This window comes from Borostomias antarcticus (assembly GCF_949987555.1).
Source record: "Borostomias antarcticus genome assembly, chromosome: 7".
NCBI lineage: Eukaryota > Metazoa > Chordata > Actinopteri > Stomiiformes > Stomiidae > Borostomias > Borostomias antarcticus.
The window spans coordinates 16,721,132-16,738,769 of record NC_140240.1 but is presented as its reverse complement, the minus strand read 5'-3'; the positions used below and the strand labels follow the sequence as shown (position 1 = coordinate 16,738,769).

Genomic DNA, 17,638 nt, shown 5'->3' with positions numbered 1-17,638 from the left:
TACTCCGTGTTTCAAATAGCCAAACCATACTTGGAGTGAGATGCGCAACGAGTGAAAATTGGCTTCCGCTGAATGTTGGTTATAAAGATAGAGGAACTTTATTGCAGACACGCAGGTCCATATTAAACATTATATTTGCACAGTAGGCTATTATTTATTTCACTTTATTATTTGCATCATTCTTTGTGGACCAATGTTGGAATAAATTTGCCTTCGAACGTTATTGCCCTCTCTGACATCCGCGGCCTTTATGTGAAATCTAGTTTTAGCCTACTGAAACATTACAGGCTATAGGCTAGCCTACTCTTCTTCAATTAAACAAAATACATCACATTGATATCTTTGCTAAGTAATAAGCTGTAAGGACAGGCTGAAATACTGTTTTGCACAGGCAAACAAAGGAGAGTGTGTGACAGGCCTGCGCAACGCATGCAAAGTGGCTGCCGCTGAGTGGTTGGGAAACATCAAGAATAGTCATGCATCTTAGCTTTTTTTTAAACAATATTTTGACATCTAAATTTCAAAAGAGTGTGGCTTTAAAGTGGTTAGAGATAGAGACTCACTGTAAATGAGACAAATGTTGAGAATGATCCAAAGTTGATGTTGGGTCTAAATTTATCCAACTAATTTGCATATTATGATGTCATAGCGTGGCGGCCAACTTGAATTAAGCAATTTTTCAAGGAAATATGGGATATTTTGAATCAATTTGAACTTATTTCAACAAATTTCCCCACTTCTGTCCATTTGTTATGTTATCCAAATATCAAATGAACAGGAAAACAGTAAATGGTAAGCCAACAGTAGTAAACAAACTAATTACTATGCCACATAGTAGCATCACTCAAGTAAACAGAAACGTCTCTTAGCCGCAGAGGCCTGTGTACCTATCTATCCAGTGTACCTATCTATCCAGGTGACACTGTTTAGTTTTTCAGAGTGTGGTTCCTCTCATTGCAAGACACAGCACACAGAGCCACCCCACACTGGCCCTGCTGTCCCCTCACAACATAGGCCTTCTCATCATTGTTTACAAAATGCAGAAATGACAGGATGATTTCAAATCTGTTCCTAGATCACTTTGCCAAATCCAGGTGTAAAAGTTGGCCAAAACTGTGCCCAGTAATCCTCAATCTCTGATTTCTCTACCAGCCCCATGGACAAATATCATCCAAAACTTGCTCACAATTGAACCTTATGGCAGCCATTTGGCGTTTTTCCAACGCAATAATCTACTCAATTCTGCTGACTCGCTCTCTCAATAACTCTGCTCAGCTCCGCTCAACCCACAACTGAATGAACAGTCATCGTGTGTATTTATAGTAAACGTGAGAGAGGACAAAAACATATCTATAAATATACTGTGCTTACTGTAACTGTACAAAATCATTGTTGTGATTGGTCATAAGTTGTGCGCGCGCGATTCATTTGCAGGCTGCTCTTCCTCCGAGTGGCCACGGTGTCTGAGCTTGAAATATGACGCTATCTAGTCAGACTGGCCGAGTGTCATGGAGAGGATGAGACTTACCCTCAGCTCTGGTGAAATCGGTTGTAACGTGAACCACGGAATGCGCAGGGCTTTGTCATCTCAATCATTCCCAAATGACCAGGAAAAGTCGCTAGATTTGTCGAGATTATTTTGTTGTACGTGGGATGTGTTATTTGTACAAACACGACGCAAAAACTCAACTTTAGACGGTAGGCCATCTTGCAATCGAACTCTCCATCCTGGTATTTTCGAGTAGTTGTATATCTCCATCCACAGGGATAGACAAAGTAGGCTACTGCACCAGGCAAAGCAACCTATCCCCATAGTTTACAACTTTGTGGTTGGACGTAAATACGGAAGTCGGCTACACAAATGGATAAACCGAAGCTTGCCAGACAGCGCAATTTGTCTACTTTTACAGTTAAAAAAACGCTTGTCTCTAGGTCAAACTATTTCAGAAATATGCCGTCCTAAAGAACATATGGTATTTAGGAGCGCTGGCGCGCCCCGTGTATAAAATAGGGAACTCGTAATGAGATTTTCTCAAATATATTGCATTGGAAGATGGTGTCATACTGAATCAAGAGCAAAGTTATACATGTCTGCCATCTAGTGGTGGCGGGAAAATCGAGGTTTCAGCGTGTAAATATCATAAAATCACTGTTTTACTCAGTAACGCAGCTTGTCGCAGAAATGCGACTTTGGCGCTAAGAGGGTTAAGATCCTGACTGTGAAATAACAGATTTAGGGGCCTAGGCTACATTACAAAAACAGGACAAGATGTAGGCTACAAATTTTATACATTTAATTTAGCCTATTCGGCCATAAAAGGCTCAGCTTTCTTCTATTAAAAAAAAAAAAATAATAAGTTATATAGGCCTACCACAAAGACCGAAAAAATAACGTTATTAAAGATTTCAAATTAACGTTTCTGTTCTGGAACAATTAAAGACCATTTTGTTTTCGTTTCTGTTACTCGTAAAATACAGTTCGTTTTCGGTTTTCGTTTCCGTTCCTTGAACTGGTTCGGAGCCTTGGTCTACATGTCCTCTGTAAATGTCCTTTGCGGTTGCAGAAATAACAACGGACATTAGATCGGTCAAACTTGCTGTGAATTACCCTGATTCCCTCTCTGTTCCCCCCTGATTGTTGACGCTGTACATTTTTCTGTTGTTGCCCAGTGCAAGCGTTGCTTGAACTACCTAAGCCGTGCTGCCTGCAGGCTTGCAGAGTCCCTTTTAATCTCAGCTTCACGTTGTTCATTGAGCAGGCGGATTATTGGCAAGAACAGTTTACCAAACTCAGTAACCAGATGTTCAACAGAACCAGCAAATCTAAGATAATAACCTGGACAGTCATCTTGTGGGTCGGGAGCAGGAACAAAGGGATGGGGCAGAGCCGGTGGGGCAGTGGCAAAGGTGTGATCAGGGGTCACAGAGACACCAACTGGAGGGCGAGACACAGCAGGAAGGTATGACACGGGGAAAGCAACCATACGGTCAATGGAAGAGGGCCCGGAGGGAGGAGAGTCAGAAGAGTAATAACCTAGAGGGGCCGACGCTTGAGAAATCACAGGGGTTGAGTGGAAAGGTGCACTAAAGGGAGTACCAGCTAAAGGCAAGGGAGTTGTCACCTGAGACATAGCAGGCGCAGAGGTGACAGATGAACAGTCAGCAGGAGGAGATGTGAATTGTGATGCCGGAGGAGCTGGGGGTGTGCCCTGGAACATGGAGGTTAGGTGTGGGACAGCAGCGGGTTGTACCTGAGGTGTTAGAGCAGGAAGGGGGGCCAGAGCAGGGGCTAGATTAGGGGCAAAGGCCTGGTGCATAGGGCCTGGAGCGGGGGCTGGTTGAGCCTGGGTGCCTGCCACGTGTGGATCAGGAAACAGCCTACATGTGCCTAGCAGATCATCATCTGATGGAGGAATTAATGTCTCAACATCAATAGCTTCAGCAGTGGCAGATGTCTTCCTAGCTGCCTTTTTATTGTGGGCAGTTTCAGCTCCATCAAGAGAGTTATTTGCAGTCGTCTCCCAGGCAGCAAAATGAGACCAGTTTATGGCATTCTGTGGTTTCTTACCTAGCTTAGTTAATTAAAACTTATTCAACTGTCCCTTTTCTTCTCCTAGCAACTTAACAGATAAGGTACCCGACACAGGGGGAAAGTCACTATTTTTAGCCCATAAAGCAATTTGTTCACAAACAGAAGGACCAAATTTCATTGCAACAGTCCTGGCAGCACCAATTAAAATATCTTGCCCTTGTTGTGTGCTAGGAGTAGTGCCCATTTTCAAAAGAAAGAGAATCACTAACAATGAGAACAAAATAGATCAAACAATTTGAAAATGACAATAAATAAGACTAGACACGTTCACTCAACCAATCACTGCTGTGCTGAGAGATTTTTTTTTTCTTGTTTTTTTTTTCCTGTTATTTTTTTTCTTCCCTTGTTCAACAAAATGGCAGACTCAGGAGCCAAGAAAGTTGTAGAACAAAATGGTGGACCCTCAAAATGGTGGACCACAAGGGAAAACAGGAATTCTCTCACTTTTTTTTTTACTTTTTTTTTCACACAAGCAGCAAAACCGGAAGTCAAACACATGTGGTGGACTAGCTAACATGCGGTGAACTACCTAGCATGTGGAAGCTAGCATTGAAACAATAGAACAACGAAAAACATAGCTAACAGAGAAGATAGCTAGCTTGGAGCAGAACAAAAAGCTAGCATAGAGGATAGCTAGTTAGAGCAGATCAAGAACAGTAGATCAAGAACAGTAGCCAGAGTGCAACCAGCATCAAAATTAATCACAAACGTACACAAAGCAAAACCAGCATAAAACAAAACACCCAGCATAAACATGGGTTTAACAGTAAACAAAACAAAAAACAGGACCTACAATCCCGATACAAGATCAACAAATACAGATCTACCTTGGTGTAGACTCAAATATACAATGGATCCAATAGACATAGAAGCCTCAGCTTCACTTAAAACACAAAAGACGCAGGACGCAGCAAACAGCCAAATGTAGCCTACACGGCGATGAGACACCCGTGGACGCCATCTAGCCATGAACACACACACATCCAAGTCAACAAACAAAACCAAACAAAACTAGGGCTGCGAGCAGCAGTGAGCGGGCCCTCGCACCCCATGCGTGTCGGGGTGTGGCGCCGTTAAAGGGTGTGCTATTTCGGTGTGCAGTACTGAGAGAAACTTTCTGTCACCAGTAGGTGGCGCTCTAAGCGTGACTCAATACCGAAGCATAGATGTGTTCACGACGGTACCTTGATGAAGCGTGAGAAATGTTGAGTAAATCGGATAAAGTATGTAGGAGTTATGAGGACTTCCTGTTTCACCAGTAGGTGGCGCTGTAGGTATGACGCAATACTGACTTACAGAAGTGTTCAAGATGCGACCTTCATCAAGCATGAGCAATTTGGAGTAAATCGGATAACATATGTAGGAGTTATGAGTACTTCCTGTTTCACCAGTAGGTGGGGCTGTAAGTGTGACTCAATACCGACGCATAGATGTGTTCAGATGGTGACCTTCACGAAGCGTCAGCAATTTGGTGCAAATCGGATGATGTATGCAGGAGTTATGAGGACTTCCTGTTTCACCAATAGGTGGCGCTATAAGTATGACGCAATACTGACACATGTGTTCAGGACAGAACCGTCATGAAGCGTGAGATATATCGGACAAATTGGATAATGTATGGAGGAGTTATGAGGACTTCCTGTTTCACCAATAGGTGGCGCTATAAGTATGACGCAATACTGACACATAGATGTGTTCAGGACAGAACCGTCATGAAGCGTGAGATATATCGGACAAATTGGATAATGTATGGAGGAGTTATGAGGACTTCGTGTTTTATGGCGAAATGTCAAACTTTGGCGGGGCGCCACGGCAAGGGTGTTTGGTGAAAACTGAAGCTGACCCGATATGAAGTTGATCGGATTAAATCTGTAGGAGGAATTCGTCGAAGTACGAGGCATGGAAATGGTCAAAACAAGGACAAAATGGCACATTAAGAGCAAAATGGCGGACTTCCTGTTGCATGTTGGGTATAGCTCCAAGAGACATTTTAGTGTGTCTCGATGAAATACATATGCCCTCCGAATTTCGTTCGCATACATCAAACTGAAAGGTGGGGCTCGCCATTTGAAATTTTCCAGGGGGCGCTCTTGAGCCGTTTTGCCACGCCCATTTCCGTCACCCATGAATTATCAAATTTTTCACCGGGACTGACGTATCTGCAAAGTTTCATCCGTTTTCATCGATGTTTAGGCCGCCAAAAAGGCATTTGTTTTGGAAGAAGGAGAATAATAATAATCTTTCGAAATACAATAGGGCCTCGCACCGCCAGTGCTCGGGCCCTAATAATAATAATAATCCTTCGAAATACAATAGGGCCTCGCACCGCCAGTGCTCGGGCCCTAATAATCCTTCGAGTTTCAATAGGGCCTCGCACCGCCAGTGCTCGGGCCCTAATTAAAGCTGCTACGCAGCGATGAGGCAGGGCCAGGCAATTTCCGACAAGTTTAGGAGCAATAAGCGAGAGAATAGGAAGACAACAAGAAAGTTGACATTCCAATGTTCATTTTGTACATTCGTATCGTATCGTAAAACATTTGTAAAACATTTTGATGCATTGTAAGCTCGATTTTGATAATTCAACAATCTGGTCAATGAGTTTGTGAATTACAGACTGAAGATCTAGTGTAGCAAGTTTGGTGTTAAATTATTGAAAAATGTGGGATGAGATATGTTTATTAATTTTTACAGGTTTTGTTTGCTTTTCTTCATAATTGAACATTAACTTCAGCAGCTGTGTACTCAGTCAGTTGCCAATCAATCGATTTAGTCATAATAGTCATTTGTAATCCTCAGCGGAGGTTAGGTAGGGTTGCCAACAGCGATGTCTCCGATTCGTGGAGCTTGCGTTGGATTGTGGGTAATGTAGTTTTCTCTGTATGAAGTGTTGGTTTCAGAGGACAGATTTAAACATATTTTTAAAAATTTAATTTTTGAGATAAAATTCTGAAAAAAAATCACACTACATCTTGGATATGTGGCCAATGTTGTCACTTTTTATGAGGATGATCAGACATTGATTTGGCGAGAATTAATAGGAACTGTATACAGAACTGTTAACAGTAAAACTTTTGTGCTGTGGGCTCAATTTTTCATATGTCAAAAATCTGTGAGGATCGTTTGTTGAGGACAGTCTGAAGATACAGTATATCATTTTTTGTGTCAATTGAACAAGAAATGTGGGAGGATATAGGTTTGATAGGTTTTACAGTTTATGAAAAAATCAGAGTGATGGACTTCAAAATTACTGCAAGGTCAGAGCGTATGAAAGTTTTCTCTCACTTGGGACTACATTTACATGGTGGTTTTACAGTGATAGCACCTATGGCTGATTTGTTATGATTTTTAAAGTTTTAAACTTTTGTTGCTGTAGCGCCACCTTCAGCTTTATTGACCTACAATGCAGGTTGAGGACTTTGGGTATAGTACTGGAGCTATGTGCAAAGATTGGTGATTTTTTGTCCACGGGAAGTCAGACTTCACTGGAAGATGGAGAATAATAATAATAATAATAATATAGGCAAATACAATAGGGTTCCGGCAGCTATGCTGCCTGGCCCCTAACAAGGCCTTCACGACTTACTTAACAAATAGCAAATCACCCGGGGTTTTAAAGTTCTCGAAGTGTAGCAGCCATCTCCGTGTTGTGCTCTTCACAACAGGAGTAGAAAAACAAAAACAACGAGCCTCAGATAACAAAGCTCCATCGAGTCGCGGCAACCCCCACAACACGGATCCGAAACCAAAAATTCAAAAGAGAAGGCTTTTCGAGAGTATGAACGCTGTTTAGTACTTCACCATTTAGCACTGTAACATTGTAAATGCTTCGCTAACAAAAACCCAACCCTGGTTAAGTTATATACAGGTTTTTAAGCGGGCATGCGGCTCAAAAGCCGGCTTAAGCAACAACCAGGACACACGTGTGCAACAACCGGCACGAATAAAACCCATTGTCTAAGTTATCACAGCTCAACAAATAAAGGGACCACTATAAAATAGATTCAAACGACGTACCAGATTTCAGCAAGTTCCAGACCGACCAGGGCCTCGGGGTAACATCCTACCAGCTACGATAGCATCCCCGAGGTTGAGGTCCCGTGCCTTCCAAGAAAAGAACACCACGCGTCCGTGTGGTCGGCCCAAACATTCTGAAACCAAGAAGTCACCCCAAAACATACTCGTCGCCAAATTGTGAATTAAACATCTTACTTGGTTTAGTTTAGATTTCGTAGAACACGCTGAGTGGTCGGTCAAGCTGGTTTCAAACAAAGACAATAAGTTTATTCTATGTTACGATTTGCAAATTCGGACTCGAGCACAGGAAGTGAATCCAGGCAAGAGTGAGTGACTGGGGAACGAAAGCGATAGTTTATAACGCAAAAAAGGAAGTGACACAGTTTCAGGATGAAGATTTGTAGTTTTAACAGACTGATTCTAGAGGAACGAACTACAAAGTTAGAACAACAGTCAAGTAGGAAAACAAAACATTTTGGTGAGACTTAAATTTCATCCACATAATGTCCTATCAACACACCATACTGGTAATGTCTATCCACACACCATAATGGTAATGTCTATCAACACACCATACTGGTAATGTCCTACCAACACACCATACTGGTAATGTCCTATCAACACACCATACTGGTAATGTCTATCAACACCATACTGGTAATGTCCTATCCACACACCATACTGGTAATGTCTATCAACACCATACTGGTAATGTCCTATCCACACACCATACTGGTAATGTTTATCAACACACCATACTGGTAATGTCCTATCAGCACACCATACTGGTAATGTCTTATCAACACACCATACTGGTAATATCCTATCAACACACCATACTGGTAATGTCCTATCAACATACCATGGCTGAGTTTCCCAGAGGCATCGTAGCGCTACGTTCATCGTAGCGCTATGATGAACGCCATAGCTTACGATGAACGTAGCGCTACGGTGCCTCTGGGAAACTCAGCCCATACTGGTAATGTCTATCAACACCATACTGGTAATGTCCTATCAACACACCGTACTGGTAATGTCCTACCAGCACGTCATACTGGTAATGTCCTATCAACACACCATACTGGTAATGTCTTATCGATCTCACTCCCTTGATGCTGAAGTCAGCCATTTTGTCAAGCTACATGTAAGTGTACCACCAGATTGATCTGATAACAAGCGTTTCAGAGTGGGGCTTAGACTGTATTGATTGTAGTTATGATGATAATGATGATATGGTATGAACACATTTTATTTATTTAATCCATTTTATTAGCACTCCCAAGGTTGAGATGATGACGATGATGACTATGATGACGATGATGACTATGATGATGATGATGATGATTCACATATACATAGCCATATTTGTGAGCAGTTACTGTACAGCTCTGTTGAGCCAGACCCTGTAGTACTGATCTGGGTCCATGCCAGTGCCATGGCAGGGGCGGCTGTGGCTCAGTGGTAGAGCGGGTCGTCCAATGATTGTAGGGTCGGCGGTTCGAATCCCGCCTCCTCCTGTCCACATGTCGAAGTGTCCTTGGGCAAGACACTGAACCCCAAATTGCTCCCAATGAGCAGGTTAGCACCTTGCATGGAAGCTGCCGCCATTGGTGTGTGAATGTGTGTGTGAATGGGTGAATGAGAGGCCATTGTAAAGCGCTTTGGATAAAAGCGCTATATAAGTGCAGTCCATTTACCATTTACCATTTACCAGTGCCACCGTGGGCAGTCTGACCAGCACTCATGTCTCTCTCTCTGCCCGTGGTCAGGATGGCACCCGAGGTGGCGGCGGTGGAGAGGAAGGGCGGGTACAACCACCTGTGTGACATCTGGGCAGTGGGCATCACTGCCATCGAGCTGGCGGAACTGCAGCCGCCTATGTTTGACCTCCACCCAATGAGGTTAGTTTGTATCTCTGGCCATGTTTGACCTCCATCCAATGAGGTTAGTTTTATCTCTGCCCACGTTTGACCTCCATCCAGAGGTTAGTTTGTATCTATGCCCATGTTTGACCTCCACCCAATGAGGTTAGTTTTATCTCTGCCCACGTTTTTCCATCCAATGAGGTTAGTTTGTCTCTCCACCCATATTTGACCTCCACCCAATGAGGCTAGTTTGTATCTGTTTGATCCGCCCATGTTTGACCTCCACCCAATGAGGTTAATATAATAATTATCTTTATTTATAGAGCACATTTCAGACACAACGTGCCTCTCAATGTGCTTTACACAACATAATAAATACAAAATGCAAATACAATAGACAACAGAAAAAACAACAAACACAAATGTAAAATTCAGACATGAGAAAATAATGTAAAATAGGAATGCTAACAATTATGCTAACAAAATTAAAAACCTGCATTGTTATTATCCAATGGGAAATGCCCTTTTGAACAGGTAGGTCTTCCTTCCTTCCAAACATAACATACTAAAATATCACTGATGTAAAAAGGAGCGAGACCATGTAAAGCTTTAAAAACCAACAACAACACTTTAAACTGAATTCTAAAATCTATAGGGAGCCAGTGTAGTGATCTCAGGACAGGGGTAATGTGCTCATATTTTTTGGTGTTTGTGAGAACCCTAGCTGCAGCATTTTGTACCACCCTCAGTCTATTTATTGCTTTACTGGAGAGTCCAGTGAATAGTGAGTTGCAGTAGTCTAGACGACTGGTTATGAAGGCATGTACTAGTTTCTCTGCATCGCTACGGGAGAGAGAGGGTTTAACTTTAGCAATATTTTTTAAGTGGTAAAAAGCCTTGCCTGTGACATTTCTAATGTGTGCGTCAAAGTTTAGGTTGCTGTCTAGGATGACATCCAGATTTCTAGCCTGAGATGTGACTTTGAGACCTCTACTCTCAAGATGGGCAATGACAGACTTTTCAGTTTCATTTCCTATGACCAATATCTCAGTTTTATCTTGGTTTGGTTGCAGAAAATTGTGGGACATCCATAAATTGATGGTGGAAAGACAATTTAGGAGGTCATCAACTGGCTGAAGATGTTTAGGAGTAGCAGCTATATATATTTGTGTGTCATCTGCATAAAAATATTGTATTTGCAGATGATGGCTCCTAGTGGAAGCATGTAAAGGCTAAAAAGGATAGGTCCTAGGATGGAGCCCTGTGGAACGCCGCAAGTGCTGTTAAATCCTGTAGAGCAAAAATCATCAAATGAGACGCAGTACTCACGACCGAGTAGATAGCTTTCTAAACCAGTTTAGAACTGGGCCTCCAAGACCAACCCATTTCTCAAGCCTAGCGATAAGGATATCATGATCCACCGTGTCAAAAGCAGCGGAAAGATCAAGAAGCATTAAAACAGAGAGATTACCATTATCTAAGTGAATTCTGATGTCATTTACAACTTTGACCAGGGCTGTCTCAGTGCTATGATTCGCACGGAAACCTGATTGTCGGGTCGGCTGTAGCTCAGTTGGTGGAGCAGGTCGTTCAGTGATCGAAGGGTCAGTGGTTCGAATCCCAGCTCCGACTGTCCACATGTTGAGCAAGACACCTAACCCCAAATTGCTCCCAATGAGCAGGTTAGCACCTTGCATGGCAGCTACCGCCATTGGTGTATGAATCTGTGTGTGAATGGGTGAATGAGAGGCCATTGTAAAGCGCTTTGAGTGCCGCTAAGGTGGAAAAGCGCTATATAAGTGCAGTCCATTTACCATTTACCATTTATGCCTGTTCCATTGGTAGTGTTTTTACTGCTTAATGAATGCATTTAGTGCACTTTATCTAGGTCAAGGGTACTCAAATACAAATCCTAAAGGTCCACAATTTTTCCGCCAAAAATCCAAAGGTCCGTCTTTTAAGAAAGCAATTATATAAATCACCAACCCCCCCCCCCCCCCCAACCAGTTCACACACACACCCAACAAAGGTGACTCAAACCATTTCAAGTCTTGTCTCCTCCTCTCTTATCTCCTCTCCTCTTGTCTATTTCCTCTCCGCTCATCTCTTCTCCTCACCTCCTGTCTCCTATCCTCACCTTGTAATAGAGAGAGAAATTCAAATCTATATTTATTATTTTATGTCTGACCTGTATTCAGAACGTATGTGGATGTGGGATGTAAGAACATTTATTAACACTCTTCCTATCCTCTCAACCTCCTGTATCCTCACCTCCTATCTTATCTCCTCACCTCCTGTATCCTTTCCTATTGTCCTCTTGTCTCCTCTCCTGTCTCCTATTCTTTCCTCACCTCCTGTCTTATCTCCTCACCTTCTGTATCCTCCTCTCCTCTTGTCTCCTCTCCTGTCTTCTATCTTCTCCTCCTGTCTCCTCTCCTCACATCCTGTCTTATCTCCTCACCTCCTGTATATATATATCATCTCCTCTCCTGTCTCGTATGCTTTCTTCCTGTCTCCTCTACTCCCCTCCTGTCTTATCTCCTCTCCTCCTGTCTTATCTCCTCTCCTCCTGTCTTATTTCCTCACCTCCTGTCTTATTTCCTCACCTCCTGTATCATCTCCTCCTGTCCAATTTCATCCTGTTGATTTTTCTGGAAAGGTCACTTCAAAATGACTGTTTTGTTTCATAGTGGCGTTTCAAATTGCCACTTCAAAAGATGTACTATTTGTTGGCATGTTAACCACATCGGTTTGGTGCTTGTTGGAGGGAGAATGAAGGCATATTTTTTGATCCATTCATCTGAATTGTCTATTTTCACTGTTTACTTTTCTTTTGGCCATCTTTGAACATGCCAGCTACACTAGAAATAACTGAAGCTAAAACTAACATCAGGCTAGCTCCTAGCTAGTTAGCTGCAGACGGAACTAACGTTAGCTGCGCTGTCAACTCATCTGCGCTGTCAACTCACATGACCCCAGTGTTGCTAGATCGGTTTGACAATTTCCCAACCGCCCAATGTCATCAAAGGTAGCCCACAGGGACGGAAAACCTCCAAATCTGGCAACACTGCCAACGCAAACCCCTCAAAGCAGAGGACATTCGAAGTGCTGCTGGGACAGAAAGAGGATAATTTTTACTTGTTGCGATGTCTTGGAAACTATGAAAAGTAGGCCTATAGCTCAGAGTCCGGAGACAGTTGTGGTTCGGTCCGGATCTGGACCGGAGTCTGGACTTGGATGGATGATCTAGATTCTTATTGACCTGACCGTAAGGTCTCATTTTATCTGGTCGATCTCCTGGTGCGCAGCTGCACTCTGAAAAAGGACAATGGATTAATTTAACAGCGGCAGTGAACAAAGCTTATTTTACACAGGTGGATAACATGTTGAAGATCAGTCAGATTTGAGCTCTCATCCATCTCTACTTGAATATGTGACGGTTCTCTGTCCTCCTCCTCCTCCTCCTGTCTGTTTCCGCCCGTCCCCAGAGCCCTGTTCCTGATGACCAAGAGTAACTTCCAGCCTCCCAAGCTGAAAGACAAGGTGAAGTGGTGAGTTTGTCATCAGACCTGTCGTCTGCCTTTTCCCATTCTACAGTATAAGACATAGGATACCTTGTCTCATACAATATCATCTGTATATATATAGAAGCTTACCTGACAGAGTAATAGTTTAAAACTTTACAAATATTTCAACATTGATAATCAAAGTCTAAACTTCAAGGGGGCTTTACTTTCAGCTGAAAGTTTGTAGAGGGGAGATCTCAGTTAGGGAATGTTGAGACCACGTCCCCAGACCACCTAAACCCCTCCCCCACTGTCTAAACCCCTACCCTACTACCTAAAACCCAGTTTGACAGTCTACTATAGCAGAAATTAGGTTTCTTTCTCCTCAAGGAGGTGTGGCCACTACTACTCTAAACATTATACATTGAATATTATGTGAGAGAGACTGGAGAGTGACTTGAATTGATTTTCTAATCCTAGTTTCTCTCTCGCTCTCTGTCAGGACCAATAATTTTCACCATTTCGTGAAGATTTCACTGACGAAAAACCCAAAGAAGAGGCCGTCTGCAGACAAGCTGTTACAGGTGAGATGTTTTCAGACACACTGTTACAGGTTTGATGCTCTCATTTTCACCTCTTTGACTGAGATGGTCTTGTTTTTCCCAGCATCCCTTTGTGTCCCAGCCCCTGAGTCGGACCCTGGCCATCGAGCTGCTGGACAAGGCCAGCAACCCCGACCATGCCACGTACCACGACCACTTCGACGAGGAGGAGACTGAGCCAGAGGTACAGCTCACACACACACACACACACACACAGCTCAGTACAAACCTGACAGCTCCCTGGTTCTCTTTAGATGTTCAGGCTGCCTCTTGTGGGATTAATACAGTTGTATTGAATGGAACTGATGAGACAAGAAGTAGAAATGGTCGTCTTTGTGTGAGGAAAATATGGTTTGAGGGAATCAAAACAATATCTATATTTTCTAGAACACCAGACATGTTAGGGACATGCTTTACCCTTACGATTAAAAAATAATGTGTTTTTATGACTAATCCTGGGGAAAATTTTATTAGCAGTTTTATATTTTTATTAGTTTCAACTGACTAGACATCCTGGTCATATCAATCAATTTTGTAAAATACCCTATCTTCAGAGAGTATCTACTCTGAGAAACAAGCAGAACAATCATTTTTGACTCTCGTGTTCATCTGTAGTTGGTAACTAGCTACTTAGCATACGGCACGGTAAGCACTTGATTTGACGATGTGCTAATCACAGCTTCAGCGTTTACAGTCAGCAGCAGGAACGCTCCATGCCAGTTTTGTTTGATGCCAGAACAAATCGATCAGACATTTTTCCGTGCTCATCAAACATCTTGTTCTTTTGAATTGGAACATCTTAAACTAATTTGAGTTTGACTTGAAATGTGATTCCTGTCATTCAATGTCCAAGTGCATAAAATAATTCCTTGAGAACACTTGTATGCATTGTACTTTAGTGTAATATTTTTGTAACGTAATGCAATTAAATTTTTAGAAGTACAATACACACTCAAAAAGTATATACTCACTCTAAAAGCTGCCCTGTCATTCCAGCTGGCAGCGGTGGCTTTTATCACTCTGTCCAAGATCCAGAACACCTGTAGTTGGTGACTCTGGGCTTTTAAAGGCAGCTCTGCCCTTATCTCTCTCCCCTCTCCTGTCTCCTCTCCTCACTTCTCCTCCTTTCTCCTCTTTCCTTTCTCCTCTCTTCTCTCCTCTCTCCTCACCTCTCTCCTATGTCTTCTCTCCTCTCCTCCTCTTTCCTCTCCCCTTACCTCTCTCCTACTGTATCTCCTCACCTCTCTCCTACTGTATCTCCTCACCTCTCTCCTCTCTCTCTTCTCTTCTCACTTCTCTCTTTTCCTTTGTTTCTGCATCTATGTCTTGATGTGTGGGAGGGTTAGAGGTTAGGATGGGGGGTTAGGGCTAGAGGTTGGGGTTAGGATTAGAGGTTAGGGTTAAAGTAGTAGTAAAGGGAAACATCATGTTTAGCGGTACCTTGTTTTAAGGTTACTTATGATCATATACAATGGTTCAGATCAAGAAGTTTAAACTCAGTAGCACTTTTGAGAAAGTTGATAATTGCTCTACCACCGTTTTGGTCATATAATGGATGTGGGTGGGCACCTTGAAAAATCATTTTGACGATTCAAAAGCGATCAAGTGACAAGAATCTCACCGAGGGGGTAATTGGTGTCCGTTGGTGTTCTGACATCAAATTCGCCGCAAAGTATGAATCCTGTAGGGTTTTATTGATCATTTTATAAAATCCATTGACTTGTATTGACGCGACCGTTGTAGATGTGTAGATCAATCCTCAGAGGGGATTCAGGAAGCGGAACTACTTACGGTAGCTATTGTTATTGTTTATGTTGCTAGGCTACCTAGTTTGCGGAGGTTTACACACGTATGTGCTGAGACTAAATAGTTATATGCTAAATATTAAAAAAAGCATTTTCAGATAAACTAGAATCTTACTTTATGGCGAATTATATGTCAGAACGCTAACTAGGTGAGTTTCTTGTCTTTGAAATTGAGAGTTTAACATGTTTTTTTTAATGATTTTTCAAGATGCCCACCCACATCCATTGTATGACCAAAACGGTGGTAGAGCAATTATCAGACTTTCTCAAAAGTGCTAGTTTTGTCAACGTTTTGATCTGAACCATTGTATATGATCATAAGTAACCTTAAAACAGGGCTAAACATGATTTTTCCCTTTACTACTCCTTTAAGGGAGTACATTGTTCTTTTCTTATGAATGTTTCTTCCTCTCTCCTTCACCGTCAGTCTGAACTCTGGGGTGAGTTGGGCGTCTGTATAGGGAGTGTTGTGACTTATTTGAAATGTTTTGAAAGCATGTACTCGTGTGTGTGTGTGTGTGTGTGTGTGTGTGTGTGTGTGTGTGCGTGTGTGTGTGTGTGTGCGTGTGTGTGTGTGTGTGTGTGTTTACCGTATTGGCCTCAATGGGAGTGTTCGCTTGGGTGAACAAGAATTCCGTAGCTCTGCAGTAGGTCTGGAGGCTGGGGGTGTGAGGTTGGGGATGGGAGAAGCTGCTGCATGAGGGAACTTGAGTGCCCCGGGGTGGACTTCCAGAATGAGCATGGTTTTGTGTGGAGTGTGGCTTGGCGCGTGGTGTTTTTGTGACTCGCCAAGCCCTAAACCTCAAACTGGCACCATTACTCAATCCGTTTGTGACCATGGACAACAGCACTGCGGGATCATTGTGAATTCCTGTACGCCGTCTCTGAGGTGTCGTCCACACTGACTCCACAAGCTCCACAAGCTGTTCTCTCCTGTTCCCCACCTCTCATTGACTGTTCTCTCCTTCCTCCCTCCTTCCTCCCTCCTCTCATTGGCTGTTCTCTCCTCCCTCCCTCTTGTACCTCTCTTCTCATTGGATAACGATGTGACACCACACCTGTTCTGAAGGTGCAGCCTAAACATCCGTCGTGTAGTTCACCTGTGTCCCAACCCTAACCCATCCATTGAACCAGGACTATAAACCCTGTAGATTCCTCTGTAGAACCGCAACCATGGCAAAGGTCCCTCCATCGAACTACGACCATGGTAATCCTAACCCCTCCATCGAACCACGACCATAGCCTTTGAACGGTCCCAGAACCTATTCAGAGCCCTGTCGCCATGCTAGTCGGCGTAGCCGTGTCCCAGAGCTCACTGAACGCCCCTTCAACATCCCCGGGCCGCGTTGACATTTAGCCACAAAAACACTTTCAGTGCCATCCTTTTATTCTGGATGAGTGGCAAGTGAAGGATGCCCTACAACTGCCATTTTGTGGCCTGGAACTGTCAGTCTCCCTGTGAGCTCCCCATCTATAAGAACAGGATGTCCTCTGATGTGCGAGGGAGGACAGCATTGATAAATAAGTAACGCTGTAACCCAGAGGAGGCCAGTCTGGGACCTCCGTCGCTGGCGGAACTGAACGGGAAGGTAGTGTTTCTTTCCCAGGAGGCCGAGCCCGAGGCCGAAGACAGGGCTGACGACCCCGCAGAATTAGCGTATTTTTTATTCAGTCTGAAAGTGTGACATTCAGTGGTCTGCCATGTTTTATATATCAGGTATCACGGATGTTTTATATATCAGTTATCACAGATGTTTTATTGATCTGTTATCACGGATGTTTTATTGATCTGTTATCACAGATATTTTATTGATCTGACATGTCGGCCGCTCCACTATACTAATCCACATCCAGATTTATTCACTGTAGAGGCCATAACTTTGCCTTTTTAAAGATGCTAGTGTGACTTCATTGATCTCCGGTGATTTAGAATGGAATGCACAAAGACACACCATCGCAAACATTTACATAAACAAAAAACAACAGCAAATCGGAGCTGATGCATCATCTGTTAAGACCCACCCCCACTCCCCTGAACATGGAAGATCAGCATTCAGCCTAACAACTAACTAACTTTAATTAAATGGAAACGGTGGACGGTTTATATTCCTCACAACACCCTGTTGTGTTACGCAAGCACTGGAACTATGGCAGCTGAGAAGGCGTTTCACCCGGTTTCAAGAAAACATGTTGTTCAACCCGTAAACCCTAGCAAAACGTTGCACACCTTTTTCAGATTGAAAATGCCCCAGAA

At 43.1% G+C, this 17,638-nt stretch overlaps 1 protein-coding gene across 3 annotated transcripts in view; it reads left to right on the top strand.

Moving 5' to 3' along the window:
* map4k3a (mitogen-activated protein kinase kinase kinase kinase 3a) overlaps positions 1 to 17,638 on the top strand; it is a 205,930-nt gene that overhangs the window by 139,403 nt on the left and 48,889 nt on the right. For all 3 annotated transcript variants that reach the window (XM_084441509.1, XM_084441508.1, XM_084441510.1), the window contains 4 exons: positions 9,376 to 9,507; positions 12,960 to 13,022; positions 13,480 to 13,561; positions 13,644 to 13,763. In XM_084441509.1, coding sequence (XP_084297635.1) covers positions 9,376 to 9,507; positions 12,960 to 13,022; positions 13,480 to 13,561; positions 13,644 to 13,763 — 397 coding nt within the window. The remainder of the gene's footprint in view (positions 1 to 9,375; positions 9,508 to 12,959; positions 13,023 to 13,479; positions 13,562 to 13,643; positions 13,764 to 17,638) is intronic.